Raw genomic sequence first — 17,663 nt, 5'->3', positions numbered from 1 at the left:
TAGTTTTCATACAGACTTTTGTATACATTATATATTCTAGTGTATTATCATAATTTGTTTAACGTGCAAATATTTTTTTTTCCTCAACCTCAAACCAGATAAAGACTTGCGCGCCCCCCCTGTGATCTTTGCCGCCCCCCCTGGGAACCTCTGCTCCTCTTCATTTATTCCAATTATTTCCTCCTTTAACTTGAGCCCCTTCCGCACATGCACTGCAGCAAACTTATCTAGCATTACCCAGAGGAGCTGTATGCAGTGTTTCCTCTACGTTGTTCAGACAGACCTGCCCCCACTGCTAAACTAAAGGAAGGAAACACTGGTTTGTTGGCCCAGCATCAAACAGTCTCTACCCTGCCAGCTCCAAAGTACAACGTCTGTGTAATGTCCGATGGAGCCACGTGTGTGAATAGAGCCGCTTACTGTCCGTACAACCCGAATGAAACAAACTATTTTGCGGCAGTAATTTATGCAAAGATGCCAACGAGACAACAAGATCTGAGAACTTCTGTCTGTAAGGGCCGAGACTCTGGACTGGATTTTAATTCTGTAAATCTTTTAATCTGGAAAGCATTTGGTACACATGTGTTATTAACCCCTAGGTTCATTTTGCGCCGGATTTGTCCTTTAATGTAGCTCGGGAAAGGGAAGTTTGGGGTCCCCTGCTGGAGCTGCTGCCCCCCGAGACCCAACCACCGATAAGCGGACAAAGATGGACGGATGGATATTTAGCAAACAGCACCGTTGCTGCATCTGAGCTAAGAGCTGCCCAAAACGATTGCGATTGGTTTGAAGAAATACCAACAAAGCCAGAGTGTTTTCCCCGTTATAGTGCAATGATGACCTTTCTACAGTACGGATGCGTTGCATGTTTCCAACTGAAGGGAACTTGACCTGCAGACAGTTTGTGTGTCACATTTCTCACCTGATCTCCACTGGAGCTGGGCTTCAGGTTTCTGCAGGGCAGGTGGCAGATGCACATCCTCTGGCCTGTTAAAGGTCAACAATTAGGAATTAGGATCTGATGATTTCCTGAGACCTAGATATCAGTAGATGTCACTTTCAAACATTTGGAAAGCATTATTTGTTTTAGCTTTGTTTACTTTTTCAGACATTCTACAGTATCGGGGTGTAAATCACAAGTTTCATCACGACACAATACTTTATTGATTCTCTGGACAACAATACGATATTTTCTCAAAACAAAGTCGGCCATTACATTAGGGCTGCATGATGTATCGATTTTTTTATCATCATCTTACATTTTGACTCAAAGAATGCCTCTAAAAAACGAATAATACCAGAATAGCCCACATGTCTTAATCGCAAAATGCTATATTTGGAAAAAAGGCCTTATTCTGAATATCCAACAGGAATATGCTGTTTACTTGACACGTATCAAATTCAGAGTATTGTAATATTTGGAATAATAGTGGAATATTGGTGTGCATGTAAACCTACTCAGTTTCCCCGTGCAGAAAGCCAGCTCCATTAAGAAATGGATTTCCCAGTTTGGTGTGGAGGAACTTGACTGGTCGGTACGGATACACGCCAAATATTGGGCTTTTTGACAGGGTTCTGGTTTCTGCTGAACCTTAGAATTTTTTTCCACCGAACTTATCCCTACGCTTGCACTAAGCGCGCTACGCTGGTTAGGGGAAGGTGTTTACGTAGGTGGAGCGTTCAATGCAGCAGGCTGTGAGGAAGTGGACATGGATCTGGTGAGCAGAACAAGTTGTTGTTTGGCAGAACTTTCAGTCTAAAGAAGACCATTCAAGTCCAGCTACATGTTCAATTTGCAATGCTGATTGGTCTGGTGGTGGCGAGGACCCTAAACTATACACAACATGGCCGCTGTTACAACATCTGGTCTGAAACATCTGAAAGAATACGAGTTGTGCACGAAGGAATCTCCAGACAGCAGCCAGAATGCAGCAACTTCAGGTACAGCAAAGGAAGGACAGTCCCCGTTTACTTCATTCATGTGTTTACTGGGTTCATGGACTGAGGATGGGGGGAGGAGTCAGCACCATCTCAACCAGGGGGTTCAGGATTCGGCCAAATCCAACATCTGTAAGATGAACTGGAACACCGACTGAGAGACAGACCTGCTGATCTCTAACATACCGTGTGTGTTCTGAGTTTAACGTTCCTACCTTCGAACTCCACGTAGACTTTCCAGTGGAGGTTCTGCAGGTGTCTGCGGAGCTTGTGGCTGTAGCAGGCTTTAAACTTCTCCTCGGGACACAGAGGACACGACTTACGTCCCGCTGATCATCAGTGGAAACCAGAGGTGGAAAGAGTACAAAAATATACTGCTTAAAAAAAAATTCACTTTATGAGGTTTTTCAACATTAATATGAGTTCCCCCAGCCTGCCTATGGTCCCCCAGTGGCTAGAAATGGTGATAGGTGTAAACCGAGCCCTGGGTATTAAAATACACAAACAATATTCTGCAGCTGTAAAAGTCAAGGTGTACCCTAATGGTTCGTCTAGGTCATCTGATTTATTGAATTATTATATATGAACCCTACGCAGTGTTTCTCAAATGGGGGTATGTGTCCCCCCTAGGGGTACTCTGGAGGACTGCAGGGGGTACGTGTCCCCCTAGGGGTACTTTGGAGGACTGCAGGGGGTACGTGTCCCCCTAGGGGTACTCTGGAGGACTGCAGGGGGTACGTGTCCCCCTAGGGGTACTTTGGAGGACTGCAGGGGGTACGTATCCCCCTAGGGGTACTCTGGAGGACTGCAGGGGGTATGTGAGATTTTTTCAAAGTGTTTGTCATCGTTTTTGAAGTTTGTCGTTTGTTTTGACCTCTCCTTGCCTTTCTTAATCACTTTTTTCTACTCTCTTTTTTTCTTCGAAGTTTGTTGTCTCTTTTTCCAAATTTTTGTCACTTTTTTTAAAGTTCTGTTTGCTTTTTAAAAAAAAGTTGTTGTCACTTTTTTCGAAGTTTGTCGCTTATTTGAATTTGTTGTCCCTTTTGTCGCCCCTAGTGTTGCCTTCCTTCTTCCTACGGTTTGTTTTCTAAGTTTTTATAACTATTTTCGACCTATTCTTGCCTTCCTTCCTTCTTTCTACCGTCTTTTTTTAAGTTTTTGTCGCCTTTCTCCATTATCATTTAAATGTTTTCCAGGTCCAAGGCTGCTGTTTAGTAAATATATCGCTGACATCGCTGTACTCTTCCTCTTTATAGAGACTTTGTTTTTCTACAAAAAAATATTCACGCTGGTCGCTGGTTAGGGGGTACATGGCTTAAAAAAAAAAAAAAACTGTTCAAAGGGGGAACATTATTGAAAAAATCTTGAGAACCAGTGGTCTATGTCATCTGATTAATTTGATCAAAATAAAAACAACAGAAGAAAAGAGGATGATGAAGATTTCCTGCAGAAGTGAACTTACCACCATTCAGGTCCACCAGCCCCTCGAGGCCTTCCAGTTTAGTTTGGATGGAGATGTGTCTCTCTGTGTGTAGAAAGGGACAAGAAGTTTAAAAAAAAACACGTGTAAAGTTGTAGTCTGTGTCATTGAAGTTTCCTCTGCAGCCCCCCCTCCCTCTGACAGCTCCACGGAGCATTTAGAAATGAATCATTTAGGGGGGGAAAAAAATTAAATTGCAATTTTCCTGCCAGATATTAAGATCAGGGTTCCTACAGGTTTCACAAAGTCAAATTTAAGACCTTTTTAAGACCATTATGAATGAAATTTAAGACCTATAATATAGGTACAAAGTCAGATGTCAAGAGTCCGGAAACAATTCCCCGATTTCCTCATTGGATTATAAGACTGGTTTCTAGATTGGCTGCAATATAAGTTGCATGTTGGTCTCATTTGTAGTCCTAATACAGCGAATTATAGGCTATATTTGGACTAGCGACTGAAAAAACTACAACACCACAGAATAAAAATTAATAATAATTCTAAAGCGCTGCGGGAACTTTTCAATGAGCATTAGAGGTAGCGTTACATTGACGTAGGAACATTATTTAAGACCTAGAAAACAATACTTCAACGAATCTAAGAGTTTTTAAGGCCCTGCGGAAACCCTGTAAGATTACGATTTGATCTGGGATATTTTTTTAGCTACATATTGCACCTTCTACGATCCCGTTCAATAAAGTAACAAAAAATAAGTGAAAGATCCCCTGAAAATAGGACATTAGTGTAAACAATCTGTGATATGTAACATTATTCCTGCATTTCTCTTATGAAAAAACATATAATATAATAAATATAATAAATATTTCACATTGATTCGATTGATCAGTTTGAAAAACGATTCATCATTCAGCCCTACTGAGCATGTATCTGTATTTCAGGCCTGTGTGTAATGTGCGTTCTAGTATATCCACGCCTTACACCAGATGTCCCGTCCCCTTCCTCTGTCTCTTTCTCTGTGTTGGCGTTCTAACCTCCGGCTGATTTGTGAGGACTATGGTTAACTGCTCCTCAGATCTCTGCAGGGGAAATCCAGACAGCTAGCTAGACTATCTGTCCAATCGGAGTTCTCTGTTGCACGACTAAAACTACTTTTGAACGTCCACATGTTCCACCAAAACAAGTTCCTTCCTGAGGCTATTTAGCAGAGGCACCGTGCTGTCCCTCCAGAAAGATGCGATTATGCGATTCAACGCATTTTTTCAAATACGCCGCACTTTCGCTGCATAAATTGCTGATTTCTGCGCAAAATATGCATTTTCGTTGCAAAAAACGTCCCATAATATATCTTAGCAGAAAGTTGAGAAATGTTTTTCAACCCTGTTGCCATGGGAACGTTATGAAGTGATGTAATTACGCAACGTGAACATCATCGAAAAGCAGGGTGTTGGGTGGGAAAAAAAAAATCACTTTTTTTTCTCTTTTTCATCAAACCGCAGTTTTTGCAAGTTCACGCAATTTCATCGCATTAAAATTGCATAAATATCATATATAGCATATTCCGTCGCATTTTTTAAGAAAAAGTGCCACATAATCAATCACAAAAAAACTCCCACTGACTGTGGCTCTGTCTGGCGCTTTTGATTGGTTTAAAGAAACGCCAATAGACCAGAGCACGTTTTTCGCCCATCCAGGAATGCTGAGAATGCTTCCTCCACAGCGCTGTGGAGGAAGGTCTGGCAATGTGAGACTAATGTGTGTTCGAACAACAGAGTGGAATAGATTGTAATTTCCCTTGCCGGATAAATAAAGTATAAATTATTATTATTAAAGTCAGTGAGTACAGACGGTACGAAGCCATCGCTGATTTAAACGGATAAATACGCAGAAACAGCTCTTATTAAATCACCGGTGGTTGTGGTTGAAGGCTTGGCGTCGCCGTCTGCAGCAGCTTCAGTCTTCACCGGCTGTTCGGCAGCTCGGTCGCCGGCTGGCGGTGACTCTCCGGCATCTCCACCTTCCCAGACAGATACACAAGATACCTTCAATCACGGTTTACTTTACAGATTTACAATCCCAAACAGACACACAGACTTTACTTTAACTTTACGGATTCAGACAGATCAGTGGGGGCAGGTCTGTCATAAACACACACACACACACACACACACACACACACACACACACACACACACACACACACACACACACACACACACACACACACACACACACACACACACACACACACACACACACACACACACACACACACACACACGGTCTCCAAAAAGGAGAGAAGATGGCTGGCGAAATCCACAAGTTCACAAAAGGTTGGTATCTATCTCGTGAACACCTTTACACATTAAAAAGTCCTTAGGGCTGGGCGATATGGAGAAAATCAGATATTATAATAATATAATATATATATATATAATCACGATATTTTTGACCAAATACCTCGATATCGATATTGTGGCGATATTCTAGGGTCGACTATTGGTGCTTTAACAAAATATCTTCACACTTAGATATTAAATAATCATCAGTAATGTGGACCTAATGTCTAAGTGGGTAAAGGCAAATAATAGAACAGTTGGAACAGTCTTGTAAGTTCAGAAAATGACATCACTGTACTGTAATGCAGCCTTTAAAACCAGGAAAAGACACTTATGTCATATAACGATATCCAAAATCTAAGACGATATCTAGTCTCATATCACGATATTGATGTAATATCGATATATTGTACAGCCCTAAAAGTCCTATAAAAATATTTTATATTCTGAATACAATGTTGTCAATGTGTTAATGCTGGAGTCCCGAGCAAACAAGCGATTTGCGCCCGCTTTAGAAAGTTAACTAGTCGCAAGTTTGCGGTAAAATGCAGTCGGGTTGCCGAGGTCAAAATATACACATATATATATATATATATATATACACACACACATACATATATACATATATACATACACATACATACATACATACATACACACACATATATATATATACACACACATACACACATACACACACACACATATATATATACACACATACATACATACATACATACACACACAGAGAGAGAGACAGAGAGAGAGAAAAAGAAGAGAGAGAGAGAAACACACAGCAAGAGAACAGAACACACACAGCAACACACACACAGACACACAAAACACAGCAGCACACAGCACACAGCACACACACAGCAAACACAGCACAGCACAGAGAGAAAAAAAAAGAACTGAAGATGACAGAACCACAAAACAGACACACAGAAAAAACACAACAAAGGAAAAGAAAACAAACGAAGAGAAAAAGAAACAAAGGAGAAAATAACAAGACACACACAACAGAAAGAAGGAGATAAAAAAACGACCACTCAAGACAAAAACAAACACAAAAAACAAAAAGACAAAAAAAGACAAAGAGACAAGAAAGAAAAAACACAGCACACACACACACACACACAACACACACACACACACACACACACATACATAAGAAATAACAAATGAAATGAAAAAAAAAATACACATGAGAAATAATAAAAATAGAGCGGTAAATGAAAATAAATAAACAATAAAGAATAGTAGAGGATAAATAGACAATAAAATATAATGGTGTGGAAACAATAATAAATACACTAAAAAGAAATAAAAGGATGTGAGGAACACAGTAGCTAATAGAATAAATAACAGAAATGAGTGGAATCCCAAAGAAACAGTAACCTGGTTACGCCGGTAGGCGGCAGCAGAGCGTCATAAAGTAGGCGTCTCCTAGGTAACCACATTCACAGCTCTTCTGCAGACAGCCGCTCTTTGCTTATAGGCCTACTACTGTCTATGCTCTTCGCTAAGTTGGGGGAAATTCTTCATAAGGAGTAACTATATATTCTATATATATATACTGTCTATGGGAATAACCCCTTGAGATGTCCACATACACTAAATACACGTGTTTAGGCTACAGTCTATCGACCATGCAACTTTTCGTTTTTCTGGGTCAAAAAATTGAAATAAAAACTTTTTTCCCAACCTTTTCATCTTTTTTGACACTTTTGTCACTTTTCTTAATGTTTTGGAAGCTTTCCAGACGTTTTTGTCATGTTGTTTCGATGTTTATGTTGATTTTTATTTGTTTTCTCTCCATATTCTTAAAGCTTTTCCAATATTTTGGTCATTTTTTCAACGTTCTTGTATCAGCTCTTTTTTTTTTAGATGCTATATAATTGAATAAAACGCCCAAATTCAATGAAAGTAGTGAACTGGTCATTTATTTCACCTGTGAAGAGCGTCGTATGGAACCATGCACGTTATTATTTTTTTTGACAATTTGGTTGAAAGAAACCCACATTCTCTGATAGCCTAGGCTCGAAACTTTTTGAAAATGGGTCAAATATCGCCCGAGGACAACCAGAGGGTTAAAGTTGTGAACTCTTTGCTGTTGAAACGTTACATCTTAATGTTTGCATTTGAAAGCAAGGTGCAGCTATTAAAATGTGGCATCTTGGATATAAGGATTGTTATTTCACTCAGTGTGGCATCTTCTAGAAGAAGAAAAAAACATAAACTTAAGAGAAAATGTATGAGAACATTTGATGAGTCATGTTTTAGTTGTGTTCGGATGTGTCTGTATAGGTTTCAACACTAGGTTTCCATTCCTGGGAAAACGAAAGCTAAGGCAGGACAGACATGCCCCGCCTCTACAACTGGCTTCTACTTCAGCGTAAACATCCAGCATTTAAAGCTGCGGCTCGACCTTAAATAGCCTTAGTTACAGAAAAGCACAAGTGAGGACATCCCCTGACTTTATACCAGCGAAACGAAAGCAGCATCAAGAGCAGAAACCGCAGTCTTATTTTCAGAGAAGTCGAGGAAACAGCTGGACTATGAGGTGAGTAGCTGCTTCTGCCTTTCATATTTTCTATGCTATAAATTCCTTATTTTCCTGTCTTCCTTCTTCCCTGTCAGCCAAGGCAAGGCAGCTTTAATTGTGTTTAGCACATTTCAGCAACAATGCTTTACATAAAACATAAAAGAACAGTTAGAAGCCATTAATAACATTCGTTAAAGAACACTATGAACACAGCCCAAAATAGAATAACACAGGTATGAAATACAAGAATAAAAGTTGCAGTGCAGTGTAAGAAAATGAAAAGGCCACAGGGATTTAAGCCCTACCAGGAATACAATTCTGATGGAGAAATGCTAAATCACTAGGGGTGCACGATTCAGAAAATGTCACGATTCAATTCAGTATCGATTTTTAGGTTCAAGATTCAATTCAAAATTGATTTTTGATTCAGAAACGATTCTCGATTAAAAGAAATTAATCACAGTATGTAAATGAAGTTGCTTTTCCCATGTGATTGCAGTAGACATACAATTTAAAAAAAATAAAAAGAATAATTATTTTATTTTTTTTAAATATTAATTGATTTTGAATCGGTAGAGCTTGAAATCGCGATTCGAATATGAATTGATTTTTTTTCACACCCCGATAAATTATTCTATTTGAACATTGAAACATGAATAGTTTATAATACAGAAACTATAACTGACAGTACATTTAGTTGATGCTTTTATTGAAGCAACTTACAAAAAGTGCATTAAACCATTTTGATACAACCCAAAATTAGGAGAGATCATGCAAGTACATCAGCTTCAAATATGCTGATCTACTTCAAGTGCTCTATTTAGAGACTTAAGATTTATATTCATATTTTAGGGGGCTAAGGTGCAGTCTGAACAGATGAGTAGATTGTGAAAGTCACTGGTTCAGACCAGAATGGCCTGAGGGAAGAAGCTCCTCCTTGTTCTCTGTGTTTTGGCCTTGAGTCAGCGGTAGTCCCACCACCCCAACCAAGCTCCAGTATCCCTTACATTTTAAGACAGGTGTACAAGAAAGCTAAAATCACCACTTGATGCAGAATGCTGAAAACATTTACAATTTATAACATTGCTTGTCTTTACATTTGCATTTTATTTTCATTCCACACATTCTTTTCATTTCATATTGCTTTTCTTCTACAGTTTTTCTTTTTTAATTTCACATAACTTTTCTTTAGTGAGTTATTGTACAAATTTGTTGCAGACTTTGCGTTCTTTAAGACTGTTTTGGAAGGAGTGTATTTGTGGGCTGGGCCAGAGTGGTTCATTTTACATGAGAGTAGAGCGTAGACAGTTCTGTTGTCTAACGTCCTCCTATTCTCTGGAACAATCTTTCGTACCATGCTAAACACCTTTTCTCAACTTGCATTGCTATGGGGAATTAGTAAAGCCTTCAGAAGCGGCCATCATCCGTCTCTTTGCAACAACAGCCACCTACAGTACCTGTAGTAGTAGGCTACTGCAGGTGGCAGTTATTGCGAGGCTAGTGACAGAGCTCAGATTGGGAATGTTTTTTTGTTTTTTTTACTCCGCTCGGGCCCGGGCTATTATTATTTTTTAATAACGCAGGTTAAAATACGGGAGATTTACGGGAAAATACTAATACGGGATGACGGTGAGAAAGAAGGGTAAAATACGGGACTTTCCCGGCAATTAACGGGATACTTGATAAGTATGGCAATGCGCCCCCAGTGGACGTCGTACTACACCGTTGAAAGCGTCGGAATAGTAAAAATCGGGAGTAGAAAACAATTGTGCGGAGAGAACGACTCATTCTGTCAGTGTCCGAATGTCCAATTCTCTCTGACCTCTCCTCTGAGGGCTGTAGAGATAGGAACAGAAAGGCTGCTGCGTGGACAAAAGTTTGGCCCTGAATGCTGTCTGAATGAATAACGTCAATTCACTTGAGCTAGCGAGCTCAGGCTAGCTGACGTTAGCTAACGCTAACTAGTTAGCGTTGATTAGCTAACGCGAGCAATTGTATTAACTGCCCTAATAACGTTAGGAAATCATGAAAACATTTAAAAATTACATGACAACATATCGTTATGAAATCATTATTTAAATTATTAAAAGTTAAGGATTCAGATTTGTTTATCAGTACCATAGCAACGCTAGCTTCCGCTCGGGTTGTCGGATAGGAACGGTCCGTTGCCTGTTGTACGAGTTCAACTTTTTTAACGCATCCGGATGACCGACGGAGACGATTATTTTCGCACCGCACTCATTCGGACCCATTCACACGATTGCGAAGTCGTATCAGAGCTGATTTCAAGTGCCAGTGTGAAGGTGGCGTCACATTTATAAAAAAACATATATATTGACGTGTGAATCAATCACACTAAAAACCGCCCCTGATGTGTACAGTAAAAGCCTTAAAGGGATACGCCACCGTTTGTTGAAATAGGGCTTATCACTGTCTCCCCTAGTTGTAGATAGGTGGGGTCTCCTCTAGCTGTAGATAGGTGAGGTCTCCTCTAGCTGTAGATAGGTGGGGTCTCCCCTAGTTGTAGATAGGTGGGGTCTCCTCTAGCTGTAGATAGGTGGGTCTCCCCTAGCTGTAGATAGGTGGGGTCTCCTCTAGCTGTAGATAGGTGAGGTCTCCTCTAGCTGTAGATAGGTGGGGTCTCCTCTAGCTGTAGATAGGTGAGGTCTCCTCTAGCTGTAGATAGGTGGGGTCTCCTCTAGCTGTAGATAGGTGGGGTCTCCTCTAGCTGTAGATAGGTGAGGTCTCCTCTAGCTGTAGATAGGTGGGGTCTCCTCTAGCTGTAGATAGGTTGGGTCTCCTCTAGCTGTAGATAGGTTGGGTCTCCCCTAGTTGTAGATAGGTGGGGTCTCCCCTAGCTGTAGATAGGTGGGGTCTCCTCTAGCTGTAGATAGGTGAGGTCTCCTCTAGCTGTAGATAGGTGGGGTCTCCCCTAGTTGTAGATAGGTGGGGTCTCCTCTAGCTGTAGATAGGTGAGGTCTCCTCTAGCTGTAGATAGGTGGGGTCTCCTCTAGCTGTAGATAGGTTGGGTCTCCCCTAGCTGTAGATAGGTGGGGTCTCCCCTAGCTGTAGATAGGTGGGGTCTCCTCTAGCTGTAGATAGGTTGGGTCTCCCCTAGCTGTAGATAGGTTGGGTCTCCCCCTAGCTGTAGATAGGTGGGGTCTCCTAGGCTGTAGATAGGTGAGGTCTCCTCTAGCTGTAGATAGGTGAGGTCTCTTACTAAGCTGGTCTAGCTGTAGATGGGTGAGGTCTCCTCTAGCTGTAGATAGGTGGGGTCTCCTCTAGCTGTAGATAGGTGAGGTCTCCTCTAGCTGTAGATAGATGGGGTCTCCTCTAGCTGTAGATAGGTGGGGTCTCCCCTAGCTGTAGATAGGTGGGGTCTCCCCTAGCTGTAGATAGGTGAGGTCTCCTCTAGCTGTAGATAGGTGGGGTCTCCTCTAGCTGTAGATAGGTTGGGTCTCCTCTAGCTGTAGATAGGTGGGGTCTCCTCTAGCTGTAGATAGGTGGGGTCTCCTCTAGCTGTAGATAGGTGAGGTCTCCTCTAGCTGTAGATAGGTGGGGTCTCCTCTAGCTGTAGATAGATGGGGTCTCCTCTAGCTGTAGATAGGTGGGGTCTCCTCTAGCTGTAGATAGGTGGGTCTCCTCTAGCTGTAGATAGGTGGGGTCTCCTCTAGCTGTAGATAGGTGGGCCAATAAATTTTTTGTGCATGCATTGTTTTAGTCCGGTGCAACACCGGCAGCGCCGCCGCTAGTTAGCTTAGCGTAGTGAATGGAATCCTATGTTGCCGGTTAGCATGTTGGGAGTAAAAGTGAGCCGACAAAAGACTAAAAAACAACCTAATTACTTGCACTGAGACAAAAATGCGTTGGCCCACCTATCTACAGCCAGGGGAGACCGTGATAAGAACTATTTCAACAAACGGTGGCGTATCCCTCTAAGGCAGAGCAGGGGCGGAGTGAAGGGGTGGCTTCTGGTGCTCCAGCCCCGAATGTTCTCTTAAAAGCCCTGAATCTTTTAGGCTGACTCTACTGTCCTTACTGTAGCGGGCTCTGTTCTAAAGTTACAAAGAAGATAGTGGTATAATGTGAACCTAGACAATATAATGAATCCATTTGGTACCAATTATGTCATGCTAGCTTGTCGGGAAATTGGCTAAATAACGCTCCAAATGTAGGCAAAATTTTGACCTCCATATATCTCAGTCCATCCAGAAAAAAGCAATTATGCGATCACATAATTCAACGCATAATCAGCCAAAGTCTTTATAATTATGCGGGGGCCGCATTTTTTCAAATCCGCCGCACTTTTGCCGCATAAATTGCTGATTTCCACGCAAAATATGCGTGGCTTGCATGATTTCATAATCCCCGCATTTTTGTTGCAAAAAAGTCCCATTATATATCTTAAATATTTTGCCAGGGCTCCAGACCAAATGGTCGCACTTTGCGACCAAAATTTGAGAGTGTGCGACTGAATTTTACATCCAGTCTCACATGTGCGACCATTAAATTTGCCCCCTTTTTTTATACGTTAAACGTTGAAATGTCGGTACCTGAGAGCGTGTAAGCACAAGCTTATCTGTCCTCTCTGAAATTTTTTTTTTACGTCATGACAGCGATGGGGCTGTCAGTTTATAATATGTTGCATCTATATCAAAAGATTTGAATTCAGTTACATGCAAAAAAATATTTATTTTTTATTTTAATATTAAAAAAAAAAAAAAATTTTTTTTTTAAAAAAAAAAAAAAAAAAAAAAAAAAAAAAATAAAAAAAATTTATAGACGGGCCAAATCAATCAATCAGATCAAACCTCTTGCTGACACCAGTCGGGAGAAGAGCAAAAACATATTTTCCTATGAGAAAAGCCTCCAGTGCAGTTTTTTGCTCTTCTTTCAATGAAGGAATACTTTCTAATTTGGATAAAACTTGCTGCGATAGCTACGCTCATCTCATCCGTGGAAGCCGCCACGTTGTTTAGACTGAACAGTCGCCTCTCGTTGCGTCACACCTACACCCGCCTCAAAACCAACGCTGATTGGTCGGTCGTTTGGCGAACGGCTCCAAATTTTCTCTATCTCAAGATGCCAGACTGATCTGCGAGTAGAAAACTGTTAGTTTCTCCAGAGACTGGACGTTAGCTAGTATAATACTGGGCATTGATGATGTGCCACGGTCCTCAGCCTGTTCCTGAGGCCCAATCGTTCCGTTGCGTTGTTGTGAATCCGAGTGCCAAAAGTGTCTGTCTTATGACATGAGAAGATGAGAAGAGTGAAATGAATTGTGCAAAAAATAAATAAAAACAAAGTCAGAGCGGAGCAGGCACGATGGCTGACCTACTCACAGGCACCATCTATTCTCCTTACTCCATTTCTATTTTCCTTCTGCCCTTCACATGAGATGAACAGTAGTTATCCAAACATAGCACAATTCAGAGCATACTGCATGAGCCTGCTAATGAGGTGTTTGTTATTTGTATTCTCCATCAGTGCTGCTCAGAGTCAAACAACACTGGAGTCCAAACTGGAGGCCCTGCAGTGCCACTTCACCTGGGATCTGGAGATGAGCAAGTCCATGCTGTTACGTCGCAAGGACAAGCTGGAGGACATCGGCACCGAGGAGGGGAACAGCTGGCTGGGTCACATTTACAACCTGCGGGGGTTCATTCAGTACAAGCTGGGGTTCACCGAAGACGCCCAGAGTTTCTTCAACAAGGCTGCAGAGGCCTTCAGCAAGATAAGAAACGCAGATGAGGGTCCCTGGTTGGTGGTGAACTACGGGAACTTGGCGTGGCTGCACCACCACCTGGGAGACCAAGCAGAGAGTCAGGCTTACCTGTCAAAGGTCAACGCCCTGATGAATAAATACCCATCTCCATCCCAGGACCAGCTCCATCCAGAGATCTACGCTGAGAAAGCCTGGACCCTGATGAAGTTCAGTGAAGAACAAAAGAAAGAGGCTGCAGATTACTTCCAGAGAGCCATCAGGATGCAGCCGGACATGGTGGAGTGGAACACCAGCTACGTCTTAGGGTTAGTGAATGCTTTTAAGCACAGCGAAACAGGGCTGGAGGCTGACCTTCTGGAGAAAATGAGAATTGCCAAGGAACAGGATCCAGAGAACTTGTACATTGCTGTGTACTATCTCGAGCATTGTGCAAAGAAAGGAGAGAGAATCAAAGATGAAGCACGTGAGTTAGCCACAAAGGTTTTGAGAAATCCTGTCAGCAGCTACAGTGGTATGAAACCATTAATAAGGGTTTACAGAAACTATGTTTCTATTGATGAGGCCATTGATTTGGCAGAGGAGGCTCTGAAAACCCATCCAGATGAGCGTTATCTGAAGAGATGCGCTGCACTCTGCTACAAATGGAAGATAGTATTTTTCAGGGACAGTCGCCCAAAACCAAGCATGATAGACAGAGCAATAAGTCTCCATAAAGAGGTGATTGCTCTTTACCCTCATTCTTCACTTGTGAAGAAAATAGACCTTGCAAATATATACGCAAAGTCAAAATATGGCCAGGCTAAAGCTGAGCAGATATACCAGGAACTGCTCAAAAGTGATCTGGAACCTGGAGACAAACAGATGGTTTACAACGGCTACGCAAAATATTTAAACTTTGAGCGGAAGGATGGCAATACGTCAATAATATATCACATGAAGGCAGCAGCGATACCGCATCAGTCCTTCTTTCGTGGGAACAGCATCAAACTTCTGGAAAGAATTAAAGACAAAGGCAGGAACCGAAAGTGTAGAGAAATAGAAGAGTTTCTGGAAAATCTGCAAGAGCCATAGTGATTTTAACAGCACTGGTTCTAAATCCAGGGAGTAAAGTTTGGCCCCATTTAATGCAAATAATTAGAGCACATTTACTTTATCCTAAATCCTCTTGTGAAGTGAATCCTCCAACAAGTCCTCCAAACCATACGACCACATAGGTCATTTGTTCCTAGCCTCTAATATGACCCATAGGAGCATTTCATAATTTGGCGTCACTAGCGGTGGTGGGAAATACGTCCCAAAGGAGCGTTCTCCATCCCCATACCTATACCTAAACGTAACAGTTGCGGTTTGACCCATCCACCACGGCTCCCACCCACCCTAAAAAGACTTTCTCGGTCTTAATACAAAGTCACCTTACTTCCTGCTTTGCTCCTGTCATAATTACTCCCGTCACAAGAGGGCGCGACCTAACAATAAATGTATGGGTGGTAATTGCTGCTCTACAAATTACCTACGGGGTTGTTTTTCCCCTTGTCTCTAATCCTTTAGAGAGAGTCCATTAAAACAAATTTATTTTTCATTATACTTAGTCAGTGTGCTTCAACTAAAGAGCTCGTCAAATGATTGGACATAAAGTTACAACATTTTCAAGGTTTCCGCTTACACCTTGTGTATAAACTACATGAATTTATTGTTTAATTAGCGACCAAGCAAGCTAGCTTGTTAGCTGTTGTTGTTGTTGTACATTTCCCAGAGCAAAAGGTTTGCTAGCGTGTTAGCGGTTACCTCACTAGCAACAGTAATCACTTTATCACCAAGCTTCTACGCCCAAATATGAAGCAACGTATGTAGTTAATTTAGCTTTAACTTTCTGCCGTGAGCACAAAAAATTTGCTCCTTGGCACAAAATCACAGAATTTGTTAGAGAAATACCTAAAAGTTGCTTATTATCAATACAATGTTGGCTTTTATGTAATGCATGCATGCATTTTAGTTATTGTAACCTGTCCCCGTACCTTTTTAACATTGTTTGGTGAGTGTTTGGTATTGACTGGGAAGCTGCAAATGAAAATAATAACGTGTTTTGAGTGTTAGAACTTAAGCTAATAAGTGTGCTACATGCTAGCTTTCTAGCATTAAGCGTGAAGGGGCAACAGTGGCGTTGCACGATTAGTTTGCTACCATTGAGTCTGCAATGTTTGTAGGAGCCACATGTTGTTTATGGTCTCATTCATGTTGTTTGATGATTATTATTTTGTGCACTTATATTGTAGGTGGTGGGCGTTTTATCACCTGTTGGGTTTTTTGGGCTTTAACAGAGAGGGGGTGAGCCTGGGAGCGAACACTTTCTGTTGACCACCGAACTAACGCACTTATTTTTTTAATAATTTTGTCGATTTTTTTTCTTCCTGCATTTTTAAAGCTTTTTTCTGACATTTTTGTCACTTTTTTTCAACGTTCTTTTGTCATTTTTTTTTCACTCAAATACTATATAATTGAATAAAACACCCAAATTCAATGAAAGTTCTGAACTAATTTATTTTACTTGTGAAGTACGGAAACCATCCACGTTATTTTCTTTGACAATAGGTTGAAAGAAACCCAAATTCTTTGAAAATGGGTCAAATTTGACCAGAGGACAACAAGCGGGTTAAAAAGGGGAAAAGGCGCTGACACAATACTCAAAACATGTTTCAACTCATTGTTGGTTTTTGTCTTTTTTTTGGTTATCGCAAAGATGAGATGTGTCCTTAAAAGGCAGGTTTTTAGATTTTGTGGAAGACAAAGGCTGTTTAAAAATAAAATCCTTTACATTTTCCCCTGAAAACTCTCAGTAGGGGTAAACTTGATGTGTATGAAACATGCTGAATCATTTAATAACACTGGTCCTTTAAATAACATTAATTGTGGACACGTTCAAATGTCATTACATGATTAATTCAAATAGATTTTGGTCAGATGTTGTCTTTCTTAACTTAACCACGGTGTTTATTACATTCCTGTTGTGTTGAATGTTTTAATTTGGACTTTATTTTAAGATCATATAGCATTATACACTCTGTATGAAATTTGCTTTGCTGTAAGAACAATAAATGGTTGGTAATGTGATAGTTAATTTGATGTATAACCTGAATATTATCTCTATTTGTAGCCTAAATGCTTCTATTAAATTTACATAATGTTTGTTTGGGTGGAAACTATATATTCTTGTATCCTACACATTCAGTTATTACTGTTATTATTCAATACATTAATTGAGCTACAACTTTTACAAGCTACTGCTGAACAAACGGCCGTCTATTAGCAGTGATTGTTAGAGTGCATGTTGGAGAATAGCATGGACACACGCTTCACACACACACACACACACACACACACACACACACACACACACACACACACACACACACACACACACACACACACACACACACAACCATACCAAAGCTACCCACGCCCAGGTTTGTACTGTTGCTTGATCTTAATAAAGCATCAAAAGAGAGAAGTTGTCTCCGTCCGGAAACACAGCTGGGGTGAAGTTGGAAGACAGAGTCAGCTACAGTAAAGTTTAAGTACAGTCCTATTCTAGCCCTCGCTAACAACTGCCAAATCTTTTTATTTACTTTTAAGTGAACATGGATGAACATTAAACACATACAACTGTGTAACAATTTATCC

The 17,663-nt window shown here is 40.9% G+C and overlaps 2 protein-coding genes across 2 annotated transcripts in view; one reads left to right on the top strand and one right to left on the bottom strand.

Annotated features, from left to right (window-relative positions):
* The window catches only part of trmt1l (tRNA methyltransferase 1-like), a 28,010-nt gene extending 22,620 nt beyond the window's left edge, over window positions 1–5,390 (bottom strand). The window contains exons 1-4 of the mRNA XM_039811513.1: window positions 5,286–5,390; window positions 3,401–3,463; window positions 2,154–2,267; window positions 923–987 (exon numbers count right to left, since the gene is read on the bottom strand). Coding sequence (XP_039667447.1) covers window positions 923–979 — 57 coding nt within the window. The 5' untranslated portion in view covers window positions 980–987; window positions 2,154–2,267; window positions 3,401–3,463; window positions 5,286–5,390. The remainder of the gene's footprint in view (window positions 1–922; window positions 988–2,153; window positions 2,268–3,400; window positions 3,464–5,285) is intronic.
* A 2,703-nt stretch (window positions 5,391–8,093) lies between these two features.
* Window positions 8,094–15,086, top strand: LOC120565688 (interferon-induced protein with tetratricopeptide repeats 1-like). Its single transcript, XM_039811617.1, has 2 exons — window positions 8,094–8,278; window positions 13,748–15,086. The coding sequence occupies exons 1-2, from the start codon at window positions 8,274–8,276 to the stop codon at window positions 15,054–15,056; spliced, it is 1,314 nt and encodes a 437-aa protein (XP_039667551.1). The 5' UTR covers window positions 8,094–8,273; the 3' UTR covers window positions 15,057–15,086.
* The last annotated feature ends 2,577 nt before the right edge of the window (window positions 15,087–17,663 follow it).

The sequence above is a fragment of the Perca fluviatilis genome, chromosome 9 (genome assembly GCF_010015445.1).
Source record: "Perca fluviatilis chromosome 9, GENO_Pfluv_1.0, whole genome shotgun sequence".
Taxonomy (NCBI): Eukaryota; Metazoa; Chordata; class Actinopteri; order Perciformes; family Percidae; genus Perca; species Perca fluviatilis.
The sequence above is the reverse complement of the archived record's forward strand: the minus strand, read 5'-3'. Positions and strand labels throughout refer to the sequence as shown.